This window comes from Lipophrys pholis (assembly GCF_963383615.2).
Source record: "Lipophrys pholis genome assembly, chromosome: 13".
NCBI classification, from domain to species: domain Eukaryota; kingdom Metazoa; phylum Chordata; class Actinopteri; order Blenniiformes; family Blenniidae; genus Lipophrys; species Lipophrys pholis.
In genome coordinates this window covers 27,444,536-27,469,654 of record NC_137632.1, presented here as the reverse complement: position 1 = coordinate 27,469,654, position 25,119 = coordinate 27,444,536, and the positions used below count along the sequence as shown (strand labels likewise).

The following is a 25,119-nucleotide window of genomic DNA, read 5'->3' as shown; positions in this document are numbered from 1 at the left end:
TGCGAGTAAGTTTGTACTTTCAGGTATAATGGAAACCTGGACTGGAAGATAACTTTTGAACTCAAGCCGACTCAATTTCTACTGCGAGCTTTGACGAGCGCTGACCAGGTTCACGTTACAGTTTAATGAGTCCGGCGGCTTTAATTCTACCTTTACGGTGGTAAGAAGGATCACATCTAGTTCACACCGGAGAGGTTTTTAATTGAAGTACTACAGTCATTCTCAGGCTCCTTCCCGGTAGATTGCGATCTGTGTCTCATAAATAAATATTAGGAACTGAAATGTGCATCTTAATGTGGCCGTTGCTCCTTTTAAAGCTTTCCAGCTCATGTTGTGGGAGGCTTTATTTCCATTATATGTGCAAAGTGAATCCGAATTCAGAGTATTGGGTCCTTTTGTCCTGTCAGAAAAACCCCCAAAAGTTTTTGTTCCACCTTCCAATATAACTATGTGAGAATGTTATCGGGGCCAATACTGCTCGGAGTATTCGTATCGTTACTCGGTATTGGCAAGTAGCTAAAGGTCCTTTATTAAGTGTCATTGGCGCATCCTTAGTCTTTACATAATAATTTAGGTAAAAAAATGCAGAAGATAGAAGGAAAATAGATCCATTTCTGCTCCTCTTTCATCCACCTAATTACAAAACATCACAGCTTTATATCTTTTTTCTTTTTTTTTTAAATCTCCCGTATTTGAGCTTTACTTTAACATTGTCTTGAATTAGTTCTATTTTATTTTATTTTTTTAAATGTACACACAAACTGAAATATCAAAGTTATTTTGCAGAAAAACCTTCCAACCTGTGATGAAATCGGTTAAGTTCAATTCTACCTTCGTCTTTAAAAAGCTGAACTAGGACATCGACATTATTCAGTCGTCAGGGACACTTGGAGGTTTCGATGATAATTGTTCTTCAGTGAACTGGTGGCGTTACTCTCGCTCCCTTCACGGCCATGGGCACAGGTTCTTTTGGGAATTGTCGTTTATTTTCTTATACAACTTCTTGCAGAGTACTCGGACGCCGTGAAAACTACAACCAACACGAAATGAAAAGTACAAACTGGCAAAAACGCACATTGTACGGATCAAATTACATCAATATACATATACGATCAAACAGTACCTCTTTCGCCGCATGCCATGAAGAAGAGGCTTTTTAACTTTAAAGTCCGTCTGTAATCTCCGCCGTAGGAACCAAAACTCTCGGAACTTATGGTTCCGCCTTAAAACACATTTACCATAAAGTCCATTTAAGTTATTTGTACAAACGTGAAATTACCAAACATATATTGACACATTTCCTGAATCATTTCAAACATAGATTAGAACCGTTTTACACTTTGTCTCCTTTCACACGGGGAGGGATTAAACAACGGCTCTTCTAATCCCAGGTGCGATCACGTCGCAAGCGTCCTGAGGACAGCGTCTCTTTTCCAATTATTTTTTTGTAAATTGTTTCTTTTGAGTATTGATTTGACTGCAGCGCTGCATAAGAAATAACAAGACGTGCTTTGTCTTAGCGGGGGAGGGAGATTTTAAATGACAAGAGCTCTTCAGAGGATTTTCTCTCCTGAACACAGGCAATCCATCTGTCTTCCTCATATTTATTTCCCTGTCATTATACTCCAAAGTGTTTTTGAGTGTTTGCTAGCGTGTAGAAACTCTTGTGGTGAGATTGATGCCTCAGAGCTCATTCATTGACGTTTACACGAGACGGGGACCTTGAGATGATTCAGACCTGTCAAAAGCATTAATGGAATCGGCGACTCCGCAGAGTGTGCCGTTGGTTTGGGATTAGACCGGAGTTATTGCAGGAACTCCTCTTATTGTTTCCATTGTTGTTTTCATTGAGCTGCAGGATGATCTAACTGCGGATTTGCCTGGACAGAGCCCACTAAACAAGCCTTTGTTGTTCTCGTCTGCTCTAAATCCTCCGTCCCTTCGGGGGCGTTGCCGGCCGGGATTCTTCACCTAATCATCTGTTGTGTGCTGGATAGCGGGGGGGGGGGCGCCTATTTAACACCTCCCGGGAATGTTAAAATGTATACCGTATTGCACATGATCGGGAAGCAGAATGGCTTTTTTGTCAAGTTGAGGATTGTCTTTATTTGTTAGAAGCAGTGAGGCTCAGTGTGGCCATAAAAAGAACCATCCACGCGTGACGAGTGTGTATATATCATTTGATTTACCTGCAGAATACGCCCCAGAGGCAAGGCAGTCTGCTGCACTTTCTTTACAAAATACTCAACCCTTGGATGAAGATACATGCTAAATACCTTGGCAGGATTTTACAAGGACCTTTTTTATGGCTAATGAATAACTGTTGTCATAACTAAACCAGCCCGAACATCAAACTGAGCCCTGCTGGTGAAAAGTGCTGACACGTACTGTTAGATACACATACTACTGCGCACATACCAGCTGCAGTAAATAGTTCTTCTGCACATAACTAAGTTTGTTAAACCTCTTGGTCTGCATTGATCCATCATATTTCCAGGATGCAGTAGACACATTACAGCTCATGGACCCACAGCGGTGACTTATCCACTGTGAGGATTGAACCTGCGGACGTCCGATCCCAAAGTGGGATCAATCAAAGAATGTTATAATTTGAAAGAGACTATGTTTACATGCCAATGGTGTATTTAAGAAAAAAATATGCTGATAGTATGTGTGGGTTTATTTTTTTTTTAAACATTTCCAATCATCCCTCCATCTTCCTTCATTTCCATTAAAAGGATCATATCATAGAAAATTGATTTTCTAAAAGTTTTCCAGCAGTACTAATCGTCCCCATACCTGGACTGACGCCCCAGAAGTGAAGACAGTCTGTCCTCTCTCTCCCTGGCTTGTTTCAGGTTTTAAAAAGTGTGTTGCTCCAACCAGCCAATCAGAAATCAAACCCTATATAGTGTCATCGGGGGTTTAGCCAATCACAATCAAGGTAGGCCCCTCCCTTTGACTCCTCCCACAATTAGGCAGCTCTGCTCTGGCAATTTAAAAAATATATATTATTCTAAACGGTTGATTTTCTCTTTCTCACACAACACCACCATCATCTGCCGCGAGGACCCTGTTGTGTTGTTTACTTTGTTTACGTGCTGCTCACACACTGCGACTGAGTCACACCAGAAAAGCCGTTTGAGTCGTAGCTTGCTAGAAGCTCACCAGTTGTTCAGATGGGAGAATCCATGCTTCCACTGATATAACCGGCCCACTGAGGAGACGCCCAGAGTCTCATGACGCGTAAAAGACGCCGTAAACGTAGCCGAAGTATCGAAGCACCTCGAGGTGCATGTATTCCTACATCAAGTCGATTCACAGGTTCCAAGACGGGACAGAAAAAAACAGAACAATCTATAGACATTTATTTCCAATGTAGCTGCTAAAATAAGATCTTTTAGTTGCTTGCTTGCTGACAAAACTCAGACCTGTATTTAATAAAACCTAATTAATTTTAATTCATAAGTAAAACTGACAAAATGCTATAACATGAATACACATTCAAGCTGCACTGACGACTCTTCCTCACATAGAACCCGCTGCCATTGTGCAGCTGCAGACAGATAAGCCCAGGAAATAGACCTTCCCAGGATGTCTAGTGTGCACATGAATAATAGAGTCCACTTCACTCCAGACTGGATTCACCACATCATCCGCTTTCACACAGTAACTCACGTGCAGCCGGATGATGCCAGTTCAACACTGTGAGCTGGAAACTGTTTATATTCACAGTCCTGGGAGATAAAATGATGTAAACTTTGAACACCAAACTTTTCCAAACCACCTCCAGTCATTCTGCCCAAACAGCTTGGAGTTTGTTTTTCTTTTTTTAAATCCAAAAAGATGCGCATGAATCGATACATCTGGATTATAACCGTACATATTAAAATAAAAGTGCATCCAACGTGTGTCTGGCCTGAAGCTACAAGAGCAGGGGCTTTACTAAAATGTGTTATTCAAATCACATGAATAACACATGCGAGGCTGAGGTTGCAGTGGTAATACGAACGCCGCTGTGTACATCTGAGAATCAACAGTCCGGGATGGAAACAACTGATCAGGGTAAGTCAGGTTGAATGCTGATTCCTGGAGGAGTCCTGTGAGAGCTGGAGCTTTTTACCATGACGGGAGGGACCAGAGAAACTAAATCAGGAGCATATGATGGACTAGATGGACTATTTACAAGTTAATGGCCATGAAGCCGTTGTTCACCTTTCATCGGGAACAAAATAAGAGCTTTGTTTTGGAACTACTTTCCTTGAGTGTCCATTTGCACTAATAACTGACTCTTGAAGTGGACGTTTTTGAAAACACTCCAACTAATTCCACTTTGCTTGGGCTAACATGCTAAAAAGAAAAACAACCGCCCAGAATCAAACCTTGACTTTCTGCCTGTGGAACAGTGCTGTCCATCCTTTGACCTTTTCTTCCAAAGGTTTCAGACGATTCCACTGATGCATGTTCTTACATCAATCTACACAAATTACTGATTCATCTCAACACAAACTAATCAAATGATTAGGATTTTTTCATAGTTTTGTCTTTGAACAAACTCTAGCTTCCTTCAGTCATTATTTTTTAGAGTGGTTTAGACTGTTCTAATCTCAGAATTAAAGATAATTATAATATATAACTATTGGATATTGGAGAAGGGGTAAGATTTGATAAGTTTACTTCTTCCTACTCCTTTTCAGGCATGTTAATCAGATATATGAGATACGTGTGTGTGTGTGTGTGTGTGTGTGTGTGTGTGTGTGTGTGTGTGTGTGTGTGTGTGTGTGTGTGTGTGTGTGTGTGTGTGTGTGTGTGTGTGTGTGTGTGTGTGTGTGTGTGTGTGTGTGTGTGTGTGTGTGTGTGTATAGGAATATAGGATAAGTGATTGCACTAAATGTATTAAATGTCTCATGCCTGATATGAATGAATAAAAAAAATAAAAGAATAAAAGTTGATTGTTTTTTCATTTAGGGTCCGTTTATTGCCAAATTCGATGATTCACTTCCTTGCACCTCTAGAAGTGAATATGTTTGGCAGTAGTACACCAGACTGATTGCTTATTTCTGTCCCAGTGGAGGACATCGTCTTTCGGAGTTGGGACGGCAATGTCTTCAAAGTCAAGACAGAAGGAAACGAGACAGACCTGCTACTGAAAAACACCACGTTTGTAAGTAATGATGGGAATATTTCTGGGAAAGCAGATTTGTGGATAGCGCGATGTAACATTTCTCTCCATAACTGGTCTTACGGCATCAGTTCAACCAGTTGAAGCTGATTCACGACCAAGTTGGATTGTTATTACGGTGACTGTCAAAATAAAAGTACCAAGTCCAGGAGAATATGGACTGGGAGTCATGGGCGAGTCGTCCTGCAATCCGGCTGAGCACGTGCAGAAGGACAACTTACTACGGCCGTAGTGCGCATGCACAGCGGCAGCGTTTCCCAACATTAACACGGAGACAGAGTCGCATTTTCAAAAGGTTCCACATTGGGAGCTGTTCTCAAAAAGTTGCGTTTTCAGCGGCACGGCTTTGTGGTGGAAACGGACAACCAGAACGAAATGAAAGTTTTTGTGTTTTCACAAACATTCGCATGTAGGCGGGGCCGGAACCAGATGAACTGGAGCTCCAACATCGGCTTCATCAGAGACATTTTCTAGTTGTGTCAAAGCAAAGCCAAGGAAATCATGTTTATGTGGTAAAATCTGAAAAGAAATAAAAATTCTGGCTTTGGATGCATGAAAATACTCATCCGTCTGTTGTTCTGCCCACAGGCAACTTTCAAGGCTTCAAAGTTTGCAGTTTCTCCAGATCTAAATTTTGTTCTTCTGGGATACGACGTCAAGCAGGTGAGGACCTCCTCCGTCTTCTCTTTCTCTAAACGCCGTGTTGTTTGGCCTCGGAGCTGCTCTTACTGCTGCGTCAGTGTCCATGTGGGGAAGAAGGGCTTTGACCAAACGACGGAACGTTTTCTGTGAGGATCAGTGATTAAAGTTCAAAAAAACACATTTCATTTCAGAGCAAACACGATAGCAGGAGAGCACAACCTTCTAGGAGGTAAAAAAAAGAAAAAATAACAATGATTAATACATTATTCATAACTGGAACATGTTGAAAAGACTTGAACAGATTTGTCCAAGACACAGTTTAAGACTCGAGTCTCTGAGGAGCGGCGCCGTTTCTCTGAACGCATCGTGATGCTGGAGGCGAACGAGCACAAACTAAAAAAAAGTGATTTTTTTTTTTTTCAAATTCGAACTTGGTTTTAAAAACAAGGCGGAGGGGTTGCCAAAGGGCCGCTCCAGACGGGGATCATCGTTGACGGCTGTCACTCATCCCAACAGACGCGCTCGCTAACAGCCTCAGCTTTGACACGTGCGAACGCGACGCCGCGCGTCGACACACGAACGCCGCGCAAAACGCTCGACGACACCGTGATTGATGGACGCCTCTGTCAGCTCACCTGATAGATCATCGCAGTCCTGTCTGCTGCGGTTGCTTCACCCATCATCCCGTTCTGTCCGGTTTCATGATCGCTCACGTAGGGTCACCTTGCAAATATTGTACATTTCCCTTTATCAAATATTCACTGCTACAATTTCCATGAAATACAAACGAATCAGTGAAACTGAAGAAAAAACAACTATTTCCTGTTACTGGCTCTTTTGAATTTGATCCATCAGTTTGAATATAGAAAAGTATAAAGAGATCTTATTCTTCTTTCCAGTTGATTGTCATTGTTGTCAGAGAGTATGCACACGATGGTTAAAGCGAAGCACTCAGTCATTAATCTTCTATTCAAGCCCGACTGGAGTAAAGTGGGCTGCATCATTTCTAGTGTACACAACGGTCCACCGGGTTCACTACAGAAATACATTAATCCGTCTATATACAGCCATTCAGTCACCAAATAACCTAAGATACAAAAAAAAAGAAAGACATGAAATACTTTAATATTCTCTAGCAAACTCTATAGTTTGTGCGATTCCGTCAGGAAGGTGGTAAATCTGCGTTTTATTTTGCTAAGACCAATATGGAGATCCAGAAGATCTTCACCAGCAACATGGAAGCAGTTTGACTCTCCAGTGCTGAGACCTGGAGGGGAACTAAAACATCACCTGACGGGTTTCAGGTGTTTTTTTTAACCGGCGTCTGCGTTCCGTCCTTGGGATCTGGCGGCTTTTGGTAATACGAGGAAGATCGATGGGAGATTAATAATCCAGGAGGGAAGGGAGCGGCGGCTGCTCGAGCTCACGCTCAGGAAACCTCGGGACTGCGTGTCACGTCGAGTCACTCCCTTGGAAGAGGCAAGAGAAAAGTGAGCTGGAAAACAATCGGCGGAACAGGAACCGCGTCAAACTGGCATCGCTGGATTAACTGTAGAGCGGGTTATAAGAAGATAGAAATGATTCAATCTGGAGAAAGTTACCTTTAACATGCAGTGAAGCTCAGCACTTTAATTGCCTTTTGTCTATTAAATGCACTTTTATTTTGTTATTATCTTCTTTAATGTGATTTGATGCATTTCTTTGTCTCTGTGAAGCACTTTGAATTGCTTTGTTGTTATAGGAAACTTGTTTTTGCCTCATAAAGGCTGAAGTGTGATTTTTTTTTGTCAGTCTGTGTTTCAAGGATGACCTGTGTCAGCACTTTTGCAACCTTCAGTGTCAGGAGGCACGTGGATCTTTCTCAAAACAATTCGGCCTTTAAGAAAGCGCTCTCCGACTTCACTGTTAGACAAACTCCTGGGCACTCCCACAAAGGTTGGACTGTGACATCGTCTCTCCTCGCAAGAATATTGTAATAAAATTCTCTCAGACTTTTTAATTGCTCTCAGTCTGATTCCTGTGCTTTCTGTCTCCTTGAGTTCTTAATAGGAAATTCTCCTGACACTTGTGTATGAATGGTGCGGTACAAATAAATTTGGCTCTCTTATTTAATTTTTTTTTTCTATTATATCGCCTCTCGTCTGATGCGGTGTGTGGAGGTGATTTGTTTTCTTTGTGTTGAGTAAATGTTGGTTGTGATGTCGAGATCAGTCAGCTAAATGGAGCTATTGTTCTAATGTTGTTGTCCTGTGTGTGTGTGTGTGTGTGTGTGTGTGTGTGTGTGTGTGTGTGTGTGTGTGTGTGTGTGTGTGTGTGTGTGTGTGTGTGTGTGTGTGTGTGTGTGTGTGTGTGTGTGTGTGTGTGTGTGTGTGTGTGTGTGACAAAGTTAGATTGTTATTACGGTGACTGTCAAAATAAAAGTACCAAGTCCCAGGAGAATATGGACGGGGGAGTCATGCCACTCTGGGGGAAAACATTTTTCTTGTTGTCCGTCTCCTGAGCATGTGAAGAGAAAGTAGTTACTGCGGTCAAAGAGTACGTGTGCAGTCGCAGCCTTTCAGATGATGGAATTGGAGCGTTTTCAAAAAGTTCCACTTTGCCAGTGGTTTGCAGAAAGTTTTATTTTCAGTGGCTCCGAGCGCCGCTGTCGTGTGAACAGATTCCCGAAACGCAACAAAATTCTTAGCGTATTCTTACGGACCATGTCCATCCTGAACTGAAGCAATCTTATCGGACTGACGTGACCTCGTTCAGCAAAGTTTCATGTTTTCTGCCACAAAACAAAAAGTGGCTCAAGAATGATTCGACTTTCAGTTGTAGACTTGTCAGTCAGACTGAAGGATGCACTGGTTCATGGAGACGTCACCACATGTCCCCCGGGACCTCGCGTCGCTGCTGTCTTGGTGCCAGATAATCACAAGCCACCATAGAAAGTCTCCTGGAGTCCATGTGTCCACTGTCCACTGTCCACTGTCCACTGTCCACTGTCCACTGTCCACCACTATTCTGACTGGAAGAGTTTTACCAGGTGATTGTGATCGATCGATCTGGCAGCTTCTTATTCATTTCAACATCAACATTAAAAACTATTAATTCAGTGACTTCCTTCACTTGTTGAGCCACAAGCCATTAAAAAAGTAATTTCTCTCACTGTGAGCGTCTTTAAGCACAGAGACGCGTTCAAGGACGCTTCTTGGTGAATGAAGCAAAGGAAGCTTTTGTTAACTTCCTCTAAAATGCAGTCTCTATATATTCCAGCTGTAGATTTTGAAATTGTGTCCAGCAATGTTACCTCAGCGTAAAGGTTCTTCTGTTTCATGGCTCTATCGACAGATTATTGCCCCAAATGAAAGCAGAATATCTTAATCAAATACGTACATAAGCTTCTTGGCTTTCAGAGCAAAAGCAGACAGAATTCTATTAGTTTTTGCCCGCAGTTATTTAGAATAGTTAGATTGCTTACTGTGGCGCTGGGATTGTGGTCCAACACACAAACTAATCACCATTCGCAGACCCCGCGTCGAGCTTATCAGGAGTTCTCTTTGTCCTTTGAGTTAATCTCATCGCAGTTGAGAAATGTGATCCAACCGCCGAGCGGAGATAAGGGAGTGCTACCCCCAAGGTGAGAATCTAAAGATAGAAACAGGCTGTGCACACAATCCTGGAAAACTCATTAACATTGCAGCATAAAAGAGCCATTTGTCTGCAAGAGAGCGGCACGTTCAAAGACCAGGAAGAGGCCCAGTCATTGTGATTCCACACAAGGAGCCGATATTCTTTTTCTACTTCGTCTCTTCAATATTTTAAACATTTGAATGGGGCCCGCGGCCGACTGGAGAAGCAACGTGTTCACAGTTCCAGAGCAAGAGTCCCTACCTGACTCATCGTGCTGCGCTAACGGCGGACTGCTTGGCGTGAACGTGACTCGAAGCGATGGAGACTCGCTGAAGCCCAATGAGCTGAGGCGATGCTAACAGGCCTGTTAGCACCAAGTGACACCGAACGTCTGGGAATGGCTTTAGAGCTGCTTTCTGCTGTGGCGTTCAGCTGACGACTGCGCCAACAATCAGAGCAGGGTCCCGCGTTTGCTTAAAGCCCCGGCAGCACCGAGGAGGGGAGATGGATCTTCTTGCACAAAGTCACATCGATGATGGTAATGGACATCAGGAAATGAGGCCGATGGTGCACAGCAGGAGGGAACTCACATTTCAATCATTTACAAACGTACAAAACACCTTTGAGAGCCGGGGCATTTGATGGCGACTGGTGAAGCGTGCAGAGTTAACCGCGCCTTCGCTCGCAGGCCCTGAACAACATCCAGCATGGAAGACGGACGTATGGAGGATGTTCCCGCTGTAGTGACACGTGCAATAAGGAACATGGAGGAGAAACAATCGCTCCATCGGGTAGAAATGTCGGACGAGTCGTTAACGCAAATGACTAACTGGCCAATCACACGTCGGCAGAGAACGACGAGGAAAAGGTGGTTGGAGAGACGGATGGTTGACAATCTACTGGGATTCTCATACATCGTTTGTTGGGTTTACAGAGAATGGTGTGAAAAAGTGAAAATACCCAGAGAGCAGCAGTAATCTGGGACAAAATGTGAATCAAGAGGAGCTGGAACTTCGATATCACCTGGTTCCACGGAGAGCGTCTCCGAGCTTTTCCAAACAATGAAACTTCAGGCTTCATTTACATGAAGTGAAAACGCCTCGTCGTCTCAGAAAAGTTTTGCATTAATGTTTGGAAAATGATATCTGCAGTGTTTCCTCTACTTTCATCCGGGAGTCCTGACCTGCACTGGGTCTGGTACTCCTGAGCTCGTCCTCCGCTGGGCTCGGTGGGCCAGACTGAACACAGCTGCTAAAGCCAGTTCCAGCAGCCTCAGCTCCAGGTTAAGGCAGCGAGCCTCCACACGTCATTTGGACGGTCAATGTTTGAAAAAGCCGGCTGAAAAAATATTGCTCGGTTTGCTCAAATCCGTCTAAATTATGTGTGCAGTAGAACCTCGGATCATGGTGGAGCATTTTATACAAATGTTTTTTTTTTTATATATAAATATCAGGATGTTTTGATCTAAATTTGCATTTTTCTGTAGCGTTGGCAAGAAAAATGTAGATATTTTTTCCTTTAAAGTCTTTCCTCCACAGAATCTAACCTGAAGGGTATTCTTATTTTCTAACAAGTTTATTCTCATCCCACAACATGATCATTACTGAAAACACAAATGCAAATATATTTGGATCCCTTAAATGTTTAGTTTGAAACAGCCTCTCTATGTTTGGTGACGGTCGTACAAACTGTCCATGGATCCGGTGGAACCAGGATTAACTTGCATTTGTGGCTTCATCACTGTGAAAATCCATTTCTGACTTTACTGCTTCAGCTGTAGACTCTTCCTACATTTTCTAATACGTTTACTTCATGTGTTGGTAGGCTGATAAAAATAGCAATTTTCACTCTGAATGGGAACATTTTATCTCTCGCTGATATATGGAGATATATTATAGGAGGTCACTCACATTTTAAATGACTTCATTTTGAAATGACTTCATTATTGTATTAAAAAAAGGTAAAATGAACTAAAATCTGAGTCACACCAAAGCTGAAGTCTCCTGTTAATGCTAAAGTTTGGAATATTACCAACTGAAAAGACTTACTTGCAGATTAAAAAAAAAAAAAAGAAAGAAACAGCAAATGCCTGAGGCCACAAAGGTGCTTTATGAGGCTGAATTGGTTCTTAAAGTGGATTTCCTGAAACATCTCTTCAGCTCGTTTCATGTAACTTGATATGAGTTGGAAGTGTGAAGACTGTTTCCAAATGTTCACACAAATTCAAATTTACACAAAAAGTGAACGGGTTCATTTTTGTCACCCCAGCTTAATATTAATATTAATATTCACATTCATATTAATATTAATATTAAAGATGAGCCAGTCCGATGTCGTGAACGGTATGAACTGATGAAGAAACTCAGATAAAGACCAAGTCCAGTTGAATTTATTGAATTGCTTTAAAATTTAAAATCAAGACATATAGAAATCCGTATTTGAACTTTGTAAGTTTGTGTTAATCAACATCTTAAAATCTTAAAGTTTAGGTTGAACCACTTCCTTCTATGTTTTATCAGATGACTGACAGCCTATAAATAAGTTATTTAATCAACTTTGCAAATTTGTGATTGGTTAGTGACTTATTAAGTACCACGTCGTCTAATGGCCGGGTTACACGACAACGTTTAAAGTGAAACCACATGGTTTTTTGCGTTTCTGTTTCAGAAAACTTTCTTGTTTACACAGCAATGTTTTGGAAATGACGTCTGTTGGGCCACTAGTTGGTGCTGTTGTTTGTTTGTGTAATGACGCCACACACACATGCAGCAGAGAACAATGAGCTCTAAACATTAACACTGGGAGAACGTTCTAGTGGACAGACGAGCAAGTTGGATTGTCATTACGGTGACTGTCAAAATAAAAGCACCAAGTCCCAGGAGGATATGGACTGGGAGTCATGACATTCTGGAAGAAACATTTACTGAGCATGTGCAGAACAACTAGTTACTGTGTTTACAGTTTACACTTTATTTACAGTTGCAGCATTTTCAAAAAGTTGCGTTGTCGGTGACTCCGGGAACCTTTGTTATTTAAACAAGACGCCATTTCCTGTTGAAAACTTTAGCCTGGGTCCAGCTGCGGCCGTCAGGGTAACGCCGTTTTCTCATTCCGAACAGCAAAATGCAGAAGAGCGTCTGCACCTCGCAGGAACACCAGGGGGCAGTGTTGCACGCTGACATTTTACTAAACCCAGTTAACCAAACAACCGGTGAGCACAAAGCGATGTTTGTGAACATCAACGGGGCGGATGAGTTATTTAAATATTGCGGCTTGTTGTGGTGTGACGGTCGCCACCGACCAATCAGCGGACGACTGCGTTGTTGCTCGTCCTTATGGAACCGTTCCGTTGTGCCGGGGAACCGGAACACACGCTCCTCTTACTGCCCTGCTGTGCCACCCAACACAAATACTTCCCCGAACCTCAGAAAGAAAAGCACGGATCCATTAATTCCTGACTTCACAATAACGAGCGATTTAATTCAGTGTGATTTGACTGCTATGTAAACACGGCTTGCTCTTCACTCCTCAGTTCACCACCCATCCAGCATCTTTCAAGTGATCTGACAGCGATCATTTACCACTTTCATTTTACGCTCCAATATCTGCTCTTTCCTAATTCCACGGATTAATCCCCAAATCAATGCAGATTAATGCTTGGACATGCTTATTAAGGAGATTATACCGGTTTCAAATTACCATTAATGTGGAAAATTTCCACTGACGGGTTGGATCTTCACAAGCCGACCCATAATTCATTTTCCTCACTGGAGCTCTGGAGAACAGCTCATGAAACAAGTGCGTAGTGAGGAACATCGTCAAGCAGAGATCAGTGGTATTTTCTACTCCACAGTCCCTCACGCGTCCTCTCAGGACAGCAGAGTCAGGTGTCGTGTCCATTTATTGCACCAGAAAACTAACCAGCGTGGGAACTGCTGGTTGGAAATGGCACTCTGGCTTGTTTTTTCTTAATTCCATAATGAGCTCTGTGTTCTTGACGGGACCGACACGGCAGAGCTTCAGAGGTGTGATCTGCCCCCGAGACGCGCCGGGTAGATGTGTTCATCATCAAAGTGACAGATGAGATATGGAGAGTGATGGCGTGCCTCTGCACTGCTGTCTCCACGTTGTCTCCTGAATTTATCATCATCACACTGTCCGTCTATATACTGCCGCGTCGTCGCTTTCCATACGTCGATGCCTCTTTGTTATCGTGGTCGCGCGCCCGTCGTGAGCCGTTCTGGATCGCTTTAGTGAGTCTTTTTTTCTTTTTCTTTTTTTTAACCCGGCTTCGTCTTAATCAGCACAACATCATGGAAAGAGACATATTGATGGAAAACAAAAGGTGCTTTACCAAGTGAGCAGTTCATTTTCTTTACAAGAACAAAATCAATGGGGAATTACAATTGAAGAATCTTTCAGAATACCGGCAATATAGAATATCAGTGTGGAATTTTCACGTTATTGTCTCGAAATACGACAAAACCAAATGCTATTGTTTGGCCCAACAGCTCAGAACATATATATTTTTCATCTTTATGGATTAGACCCTCTTAAGACACTCAAATAAAGGTGATTTACTTCAATTAATGAATTTTTTTTACGTTTTTTTTTTTTTTTTTACTTGTGAGTCAGTTATCATGTATTAAAATATGAGTTATTTCATATCCTACTTTCATCAGGCGACATCAGCAACTTGACACTCAACTTCAACGAAGATAATAAAATCCTGCATGGAAGTTTTTATTTACAGCTCAACCAGAACAAGATTGAAGTTTATTCAATAGTGTCGAGACTAAGAAAGAGAATTACATTACGTCTGAACTGGGCCGTCATTCTAGACGTTTATTACAGTAAACAATTAGTAAAAAACAACTTTTTACCGTCTCGTAGTTCACCCATTTCTCTCTGTGGTTCTACACTGAAGCTTTCACTTCCAGTTATATCGATCACGCAGTGTTTACTGTGAAGTATCTCCACAACAAGGACCCGCTTGAAAGGCTCCTCGTGTTTTCTATTGTTTTAAAATGTCTGCATGGTCTTGTGCCTTCTTATCTCAGACTTTGAGTTTTGAATCCGGCCTTTTAGCGAGCCCATGTTAACTCAGCCTGGCAACACGTTTATGACACGGTTTTAAAAACAGGCTCAAGATGCACTTTTTATCATCTTAAAATGAAGCTTGGAGCTTATTTCATTTTTTTCCCCCCAATCTTATTAGCCTTGGAATTACATTCCAAAAGTTTAGACTCTTTAACGTGACACACTGCACTGTGTTGAGACGAGACATGGATTGTGATTCTGAACATTCTTCTCATTAATTCAATCACTTAATAAAAAGTATCGAGGCAGAGCTGAAAACAAAAACAAACAACAGCAAAACGATGCAATTTGTTCAATAATCAATGAACCTTTGTCCAATTTCACAAACGCTTTCACACTTGTTTCACGGTTGTGTTGCTGTAAATCAGCTCCAACTTTAAAAAGGAAACAGGCTTGTACTAATCCAGATGCGAATACTCACATGACTTTTACCAATTACTCCGTCACAGAATTTCCTTCCAGCATGTTCGTGTTGTCAGTGGAATGAATAAAAGGTATCTGAAATCCTCTCCATAGTGTTTTTACATCTTCTAGCAGAACCAGAAATTCACAAGAAAAATATTCACCCCGTGTGAAAATGTGACTACTTATGCAGCTGACTGCTTTTGATTTGTATGTGGACTGCAATTATACGAGTCTCAAAGACTTTTATGCTTTTATTCACTCACCAGCGATGATGGAGTAGGAAATTGGACCACCGGCCGTGCAATGACAGGGCCATCCACCTACGTCTTGGCCATTTGTCCTGTCGTGCTACAAAGACCAGAAAAATACTGCGTACTTCAGCCACGACAGGACAAACACAGAGGGTTGAGTAGGCTTCCTCTAAGACCATAGGTTTGGCTCGGAAAATGGCTCTACACAGGTTCAAAACCGGCTCCATAGGGTCAGAACAGCTTCTATTTAGTCAAAACAGGTTCAGAACAGGCTCTTCAGCGTCAAAACAGGCTCTATTTGGTCAAAACAGGCTCTATTTGGTCAAAACAGACTCTATAGGGTCAAAACAGACTATAGGGTCAAAACAGGCTCTATTTGGTCAAAACAGACTCTATAGGGTCAAAACAGGCTCTATTTGGTCAAAACAGACTCTATTTGGTCAAAACAGGCTCTATAGGGTCAAAACAGGCTCTATACAAGCGACTCACGACTCTAAACAGGATCAACACAAACAGGCTTAAAACATGTTCAAATCGTCAACTAACGATTCGGTGCTGATCCATTAAACTGTGGATTTGTATTTCTGGTTATTCGATTACTTTATGTAGCCAGGTAGGTTAATCAGAACATAAGAAGAACAAAAAAACTGCATTTTATTAAAAAAAAAAAATAATAATTTCTATAAAAGAGCTCAAACATGACACAAGGAGCTTCAGTAACGCTTAATGAGAACCAATTGGATACTGAGCAGGGAACGTCTCCATGGCAACAGACGCAAATCTTCTTCAAACTCCTTCATGAGGTGCCTCTTTGAAAACACGCCAAAGTTGTCTTTGTGGAAACAGGGGGCATTGCAACTTTTTGAAAACAGGCCTACGTTATCTCCGTGGAAATGGGGGGAAATGCTACTTTTTGAAAACACACCAAATTTGTCTTCGTTGAAACGGGGGGTGAAACGCAACTTTTTGAAAACATGGCAGCGGAGCAGGGTGACGATTTCAACAACACATCAGTAGAGTAAAACTAACCTGTCTCACGATGGTCTAGTCAAACAAAACAAACATTAAACAGACAAAATAATGTTGACAGTTTAAAATAAAACAAGTTAGGCAATATGATTCTTCTAAAAAAAAAAAAAAATCTAGGAAGTCGTTTTAAATTCTTCTATTGCTTGGAAAAACTTAGGTTTGGTGATACTGTTTTTCAAAGCTCTAATCTTTGCCTCAGTAGAAACGGGGGGGGGAAACCAACTTCTCCGAAATGCTGCTATTGCACATGTGCACCACAGCCGTCATAGTAGTTCTGCACATGCTCAGTAGAGGCAATCAGAACAACGTTTCCTCCAGAGTGTCACGACTCAAGTCCCTATTCTCCTGGACTTGGTACTTTTGTTTTGACAGTCATTGTAAAAACAATCCAACTTGGTCTTCTGTTCAGAAGAATGTCCGTGTTCTGCCGTTGTTCATGTTTAGAGTCTATCATATTCAAAACGTTGCTGTTTAAATGCGAAACTGAAAATAAAATAGCTTGACCCGGGTTGAATGATGTTTTTGTGCACTGCGCATTCGATCTCTGCAAATTCAAAAGGATGTAATTATAAACAAGAAAGAAAAGTGAATAATCACACATGAAATCAGAAAAAAAATAAGAGAACACACACGAAGAGAAAGCATATAGGTCGAACTAATCTCAAAGCACAAAGACCAAATGTTTTCATTAATTACAATATTTGCATGTTTACATGATATTTACTTTACTAAATGACGCAGAAATTGAATTAAAGAGTGGCAATACATTTTTGTTAGAGAAATCAGACTAAAGTCTTCTGGTAGAAATGTGTTTCTTCAGGTTCGATATCTTTGCAGTTGGTTTACTGAAGCCTGATCTCAGTACTGATCACTTTTCACACATTGAATGTAAAATTATTACACGTTCATGTTTGCACAGCTTCTGGTAAAGTTTTATACATCAACTGGAAAACTCCAGTATAATCAAAAACAAGGCTTTCAGGATTTTCTGCACCGTCTGATGTGTTCCTCTTTTCCACCTTTTGTTTAGATCTATAAACATTCCTTCCTGGCGTCATATTTGATCTACAACTTGTACACAAGGTGAGTAAACAAGTTCAAATTCTCTTTTAGAAATCTGGTTTTCTGAAGGACTTTAGTGGCGAGCTTGAAGTGTATCGAGATTTGAACCTGGTGTTTTCTATTCGTTTACATACAAAGAGGATGAACTAAGTCCAGTATGTGAGAAACTAAAATGAAAGGAACCCAGAATGCATTGCGCTCTACCTCACGTCCTCTCCGCGAAGCGAGACGGGACCAGAGGTCTTCTTCGCTCCGGTTCAGAGTTGGTGGGATTGTTCACGTCGGGCAAACCAAACGGTTTTTCCCTGAGGAGACTCTGGTCCGGATCAAACAGTGGGAATGTGAACGCGCTCTTCAAAGAGTCCGACGGACTAACGGACGCCGCTTTGTGAATGCTGTGTTTTCCAGAGAGGTGCGGGAGCTCAACCCTCCAGAAGTGTCCGACTCCGTCCTCCAGTTTGCCTCGTGGGGCGTTCGAGGGCAGCAGCTGGTGAGTCGCTCACGCCGTTCACTAAAACTTAGGTGTGCCATCAAAATAAATCTCTCGTACGAAGGTTGTTTCTTTACTCAGGCATGCGCGTGCAGCTGGAATGTAACTCACCGGTTTATTACCCTTTCAGGCCCGAGTCCCGCTTGTCTGTGATGAAAATCTATATTGCAATTATGCTTCTTCTCATCAAGATGCAATAACTTCAGCTCATACTTCTTCTTGTCTCATAAATAATACTGTTATCCCCCCTCCTGCAGCCACCCACCCACCCACCCACCCCCCACCCACACACCCACCCACCCCAAATAAAAAACATGCAAAATATTCACGACAACCTCCTGCCTCTGGATATGAAAATCAATGCATAAATAATCCGGATGCAGCTTTAGACTGTCGGAATTCACAGATTACGTGACGTGCAAAAGGACAGATAGGCTTTCTGATGACCCTCATGAATGAAGATGGGAGATATTTTATACGATCATGCATTTTAAAACGTGGATGTGTAATTTTCCTGTAATTTTGATAAATGGCCGAGACTCTTTTTTTTTTTTTTTCCCAAAACAAAACGTGGCAGACGACATCTGTTTCTACATTCACTTTCAGCTGTTTGTTCTTTTCTTTTTTTTTTTTACATTAAGGTTAGTGTGTTGGATAAGCCAACACGTAAAACCTGGGCAGCGTGGAAATTACTTGTTTTTTTCAACATTTCCTGTCGTTTCATCAAGCAGACAATGGAGCCAATCAATGAGAAGCATAATCACTATAAAAGTGCAGCTCATAATAAGAACTGGAAGGAGAAGGAGTCTCGCTGCATTCACAGAGGTGCAAATCAATGTTTAATTCAACGTCTTACGCAATATTGTTTTATGTATAATTCATGGCGCTCGCAGAGGCCTTTCTGCTCCGAGCTGAGCGCTGATCAAAGACTGCATGAATAAAGCCAACCCCCCCCCCCCCCCCCCCCCCCCCCCCCCCCACCCCCCCCCCCCACCCCCTCCACCCAAAGTAAACCAGTACTTTCAAGTACAACAGCTTTGCTAATCAAGCTGTTGCTCGACGACGTCTTGTCGGGCAGCTGAAGTTCTCCGGGTGAGTAATGTCACGGCGAGCGTTTACGCGCTGAATAATCACGCCGTTATCCGACCCTGCTGCGGAGGGGGAACGTAATTAAGCGTTTTTAATCTGGTTTCCTCTGAGTTTATACCTGAACCCGGAGGAACCAGTCGTACCAAGTAGCCTTCATTACTCAGGAGCTCTCGCAGCGTCTTGTGGTGGAGATGAGCCAATTGTAGTTTCACCTAAAGCTTAACGATTTGAAGAAATCACACAAACGGCTTCACCCAATAGCATCAGCGAATCTTTCATATATACGAAGGATTTACTCCCTTCAGTCGACATACTCCTCCTGCTGTTGGATCGTTTCCTCTGTGCTTGACAGTACAAACAGCTTCCACAGTGTTTTTTTTCCCTCCAATCCACAGTTGTACATCTTTGAAAACAACATCTACTACCAAGCGGATGTTCAGAGCAGCTCCTGGAGGCTCACGTCCTCGGGCCAGGAGGGGCTCGTCTTTAACGGCATTGCAGACTGGCTCTATGAGGGTAAGAGAGGAGCTTCTGTTTCTAAAAAATAAAATAGTGTGTCTCATTTAAAGAACTTGAATGCCTTTCAAATTTGATGGATTTGTCTCGCAAACAAAAAAAAAAATGGGTCAAGGAAGTCATTTAGTTTTAAAAGCAATGTGTCTGCATCATCACTCTTCTGTGCAACAGGTGCTCACGTTGGAGTGCCACAGGGCTAAATACTGGGTCCACTTCGCTTTGTTTGATCCCATTTTAAACCTCAGTGGGTTTTTTTCCTGTGGACACAAATCTTAACTGTGCCCTTGAAATAGTGGCTACTGTCACGATAAACACTCACTGATGCCCGTTACATACAGTCGCTCTATGAAAACTGGAAGTCAAACCGTCAGTCCCATCATACTTTCAAAAATGTAAAAACCTTGCATCTGTTTAAGCAATTCGGAAATCCATCAAGAGAATGGATTTAGGGCTTGATTAACGAACAAAACTAAAAGAGGGAATATTCAACCCAACTGGCGGCGGGAACAAAAACTCCCCACAGGGAATGCTAACGGCCAGCAGAGTGGAAAGAAAAGAAGAACATCATGATGCAAAGTTCCCAACTGAAAATATTTACAGAACTCTTTACAATATTTCTATTAAAAGCAACCGATTAGTTATATTGTAGTATATATATTTTTTGTACTAAATTATTGAGACCCTTGAAATGATAGGAAGTGCCATCTCCCGCTCTGCAATGTCTTCCCAGTGGCCATTTTTGGTACTGCAACAATGATCGCTCAGTGGTAAAAATTTCCCCACAAAATGCTGCTGTAAAAGACATGTCCGACTGGAAACAAACTTAAATCACATATAGTTACTTTTGTAAAGTCTCTGGCGCACCTGGGACTGCAACCCTGTTTCTTCATTTGACTGAAGGCCGAGCCAGAACTCAAGGTTTTCATCCAAACAGCAAGACACCCTTTTTATATCCAGTTTTCCTTCAGCCATTCATACTGAATACGATTATTTGAAGAAGGACATGTGCTCCAGCACAGTGTGCAGTAAACAGCGATTAGATAAAAGAGCCTGTTTTTTTTTTTGTATGAAAGAGAAGAAAAAGGTTTATAATACTGCTGACTGAAAATGAAGCTCGGGGTGACAGTTAATATTTTCACAAGTCTCCGAACACCTGTAGTGTCTCGTATCGCAGACATAATTATAACGTCTGCGTTATCTGCCGACCTCGACAGACTCTACAGCAAACACATGAATGGGTTTTGTTGCTTTTTGTCTTGGCTCTCTTTTCAGTGGTCCAAATCATTTCTACCGAAGAATAGAACTCTTATATACTTAATGCATTTGAAATTTGTTTTTGAACAATAAACAATCTTCAATAGTGCCATTGTTGCATTCTTCGTTGTAAGTTGAACATTGTGATCAGTGATCACGTCTCCTTTTTCACATATTTCAATTCAATACAACCCCGGTGGTTGTAAATCAGCTGTAAATCGGCTGCAGACGGTCTCGTGTGGTTTGGAGATTCTCAGCTCTCCTGTCCGGTGGGTTTTGCAGAGGAGGTGTTGCACACGCAGGTGGCTCACTGGTGGTCACCTGACGGCTCACGACTGGCCTACCTCACCATCAACGACTCCTCGGTCCCCACCATGCTGCTGCCCCGGTTCACCGGCTCCCTCTACCCCAGGGGCAGGGAGTACTCCTACCCAAAGGTAAGATCATTAATACGTCCCGCCTCTTCTTTTTGTTTTCCAGTGGGGGAACAATGAGCATATTGTATCAAATACATTTACATATTGTGCAATACAACTTTCGGCCACAAGAGGATTGAATTTGTTCTCAGTTCAACAAAAGTGAAAGTGAAGAGGAACTAATCCCCGTTCACCATTAGTGATCCAAGTTGGGCCAGAATTGAAAGCAGTGGAGCGTTTATTATATTAAACCCACACACAGTTCTTTTCAACAAACTTTGTCGGGTTCAAAATTCATGTTGTTTTTATGTCCATGGAAGCTGCTTCTGAAGAGAACAGGAGAAAAGGAATCACATTTGATAATCCTGACAGATTACAGGTTTTTTATTGGCGATGGAACAGCTGGTTAATTCTGTTGGGTCGTCGTTTGATTATAAACCAATTAATCATAAAAAAGAATCGAACAAATATAAGAGAACAAATATAACCTATGCAATTAGATTCAGCACATTGTGATTGTCTGTATATAAACGCAGAAAACTTTTCTGACGTCTCGTATACGACGTCCTGCGACTATATGAGGAATAACTGGACAGCGCTGCTTCTCTGCAGTACAAATGGATCTTTTCTGGTTTAATTCCACCTAAACAACGTTAAGTCGCCACTGTAGAGTGAACTTATTGCTATTTTGATCCACTGCTTGGCTCATGCAGTGCGACTCACAATATATCTTGTAGATTCAATTATTAAAAAAAAAACCAAAACAACCTTATATCTTTTCTATTTCTAAGATATATCCATTGAAAATAAGACAATTGCAACATTTTATGTCCCTACAACCATTTATTTCTCAGACAAGAAAACACACTTTTCCGGCCATGGATTACACAACCACGGATCAGGAAGGGTTAGTGCATCCTTTTGTAGTTTAATTCACGTGAACGCCGGCGTGTTTCCCTTTGAGGGGGGGGGGGGGGGGATCTGTGGCTGTGATTCGCTCCACTAAGGCAACGTCGTGCACCTCTCGTCCTTTGATGGGGACGTTTAGCGTATCAAATGCCGTCTCGACGGAAAAACAAGCTGTGAAAACCTGCTGGAATGGGGGTCAAGGGGTGAAAGGCAACCTGGCCTGTCGTGTCCGAGCCCGGCGGCGGATGGTGATTCAGTGGAAGAGATCTTAATTAATGAGGCACCGCATTCGATCCGGGCTTTACACATACAGTGCAATAAGGAGTGCACACCCAGACACGCAGCGTGTGACTCATCCGCGAGTAGGGTCAGGATGTGATATTGTGGGAATAAATGAAGGCGGGATGTAATTACCTTCTCATTCCTTTTGACCGTGACGCCGTTTCACTGCAGCTGACTCGTGCGGGCTTAAACATGGCCAACACTAATATAGACATTTGAGAATTGCCGCATCAAAAGCTGAAGATATGCAGTGGAGGAGCAATCCAGCATTCCTGCCTCAGACTCTATTCTTAAAGTTTTCTGAGGAGGATACAGACCAGGACACCCAGTGGTCCTGACAACTGGACTGAGACCGGTCTGAGCATGCTCTGATGTCTGTGAACTAATCAGGGTTAACCAATCCCTGTCGCCTGCAACTTCTTTGAGTTTAACCGCGGTAACGAGCCCTGGGCCTCGTCCCAGTCGGCCATGCAGGGTAAAGGGGGGGGGGGGGGGGGGGGGGGGGGAGTCCAGCCCGAAGAGATGCCCGAATCACCTCAACACGCTCCTCTTAGCATGGAGCAGCGAAGATTCTGCCATGTGTTCTGGCCGGACGGTTGAACTTCAGAGGGAAAAAACAAAACAGAAAACATGATTTAGTGTTAAAAAAAAAAAGAAAATGGCTTGGCAGGGCAAATATATTTATAGAGCACCATTCAGACACAAGGCCATTGACAGTTGCTTTACAAAGGAATACATTAAAGCTTTGCAAAGAACTAAAAGAAACACATTAAAGCAAGCGATTAAGAATCTCATTCTTAAGCGATTTAAGAGTATGAAATACTTTATAACCTCACATTTCTCATCCTTTTCACTGGGCGCTTTTCCCAAATTGGTATTTGGCGTCACAAATCACCTACTAATAATAAAGTTTGTTACATAATGCACTAAATTATGACATTTTCTTTAAAAAAAAAAGTGGAACACCCACATTTTGTAATAATTTGTAATATGTGACAAATTTATTCAAAATGTAACAAAATCTATTACAAAATTTTGGTGATATTACATAATGAGTTGAACATGTATTACATTATTACATGTTGCATCGTTATTACATAATGCGGCGCTACATGACCCCATGATGATGGCTGGATTTCTCCATGTGAGAAGAATGAAGTTTCATCGTATCTCATCGTGAGCCATTTGAAGGAAGTGGTTATTATATTGTTAAAAACAATAAGATGTTGAGTCTCGAGCTTTTATTTTGGAGTCTCTTCAGTAGGGTAGGGGTATACAAACATTTGGCGTCACTGTGATGTTTTAGAGGAGGACTTTTCTTAAATTTAGTCCGAGGAAACTCCAATAAAACAATCGGGAACCATTGAATTAACCTAATCGCCTCATTTTATCCTTTCAATAATAATTGCCTATCTTTTTCTGTCTCTGAGCAAAGATCTGACTTGTATACTCATGTCACCTAAATGTCGCAGTCAGTATGAACCCTGTGGGCAATAGCATGTGGACGTATGAGCCACAACTATAAACCCTTTATTATTCTTTCTTTCATCTTTGCTGCTCCACCAGTCGGAACATGTCCTCAGGTTACAAACCGAAGTTAGAATCTCAGAACCTAAATTTAAAGAGTTGGTCATACCTCCATATATGAGCAAATGGGGAAGGGCTGGAGAAGTCGTGAACAATTGGTAATTAAAAGGAAAATGTGTGCTCAGACCAGAGTAGAAATTCTTCTTGCCATGTAGACTAATGAGTTGTATTTTTGAGGGGAGCTTAAGCAAAGGAAAACCGATTTGCCCAAAGGGTCTGTGCACTATATAGACGCTGAGCTGGTGGTCTGCTTTTTTCATATTCTCATTATATTCCCAGCTATAGTCAGACTGGCAGTGTTCACAGTGAAGCATATAAAAATGGAAAAAATAAATAAATAAATAAAAAGTCTGTTGCTCGGTGCTCATTGTTATTCCAGAACGACACGCATTGCATCTTGGATAGATTCTATTAGGCCTGGGAATGTAATCGTCCAATTTGTGCTGTTTTATTCCCCCCCCGCAGATGGGCCAGATCAATCCCGGCGTCCGACTCTACGTCGTCACTCTGGACGGCGGCTCCCTGACGACGGAGCTCAGACCTCCGGACAGCTTCGAGAAGAGGTAACGAATGAAGAGGCAGCTCTCCGGTGAGCTCGCCCTCCTTCGCCTGCTCATGAGTGGCTGTGTCGGTCCTCCCCAGTGAGTTCTACGTCGCCATGGTGCGATGGGTCACGCCGGAGATGCTGAGCGTGCGTTGGGTCAACCGAGCCCAAAACATGTCGATCCTTTCTCTGTGCGACGTGACACTCGGCTCCTGCACGAAGGTGAGGGGATTATTTCACCCTCAGTAATCGTGACTGTGAACACGGTGAAGCTGATGAGTTGATCTTCCAAACACAGAAACACGTCTTGACGTCAGAGAAGTGGCTCGATCGACAGGTGAGTGTCTGTCCGTAGTTTAACATCTTTCAACCCAAATATACCCGTGAAACAACAGCTTTCTGAATAATATCCACCTTTTTATATAGATTCAGTGCCAGAGACGTAGGAAAGACCAGGAGTCAGCAACTGAAGAGTTCACTTAATTATCTGGGAATAACTTTTTTTTTTTGCACACTTAAATATCTGTCATAAGAACTTTAAATTTCTTGGCTTAAAATGGCTCGGGGGGAAAAAAGAAGCAGTTTTAGCAACAAAAAAAAAAGAAATGCTAAAACTATTGTGGGGAAAAACAGCGAAATCCACTAAAATAAAAGATAAAAAATAAGAATAAATCTAATTGATGAAGCCGATTGAAAAATGAGAAAAGGTTAAAATGAAATGCAAGAAGCTGAAAATCCTAAAACAG

The 25,119-nt window shown here is 42.1% G+C and overlaps 1 protein-coding gene across 1 annotated transcript in view; it reads left to right on the top strand.

Moving 5' to 3' along the window:
- Positions 1-25,119, top strand: part of LOC308118723 (inactive dipeptidyl peptidase 10-like) — a gene marked incomplete at its 3' end in the record, with an annotated part of 131,168 nt that overhangs the window by 91,243 nt on the left and 14,806 nt on the right. Inside the window, exons 4-12 of the mRNA XM_080478234.1 lie at positions 5,070-5,164; positions 5,771-5,845; positions 17,255-17,307; positions 17,695-17,776; positions 19,261-19,381; positions 20,918-21,072; positions 24,295-24,392; positions 24,472-24,595; positions 24,672-24,710. Of these exons, the coding sequence (XP_080334360.1) occupies positions 5,070-5,164; positions 5,771-5,845; positions 17,255-17,307; positions 17,695-17,776; positions 19,261-19,381; positions 20,918-21,072; positions 24,295-24,392; positions 24,472-24,595; positions 24,672-24,710 (842 nt within the window). The remainder of the gene's footprint in view (positions 1-5,069; positions 5,165-5,770; positions 5,846-17,254; positions 17,308-17,694; positions 17,777-19,260; positions 19,382-20,917; positions 21,073-24,294; positions 24,393-24,471; positions 24,596-24,671; positions 24,711-25,119) is intronic.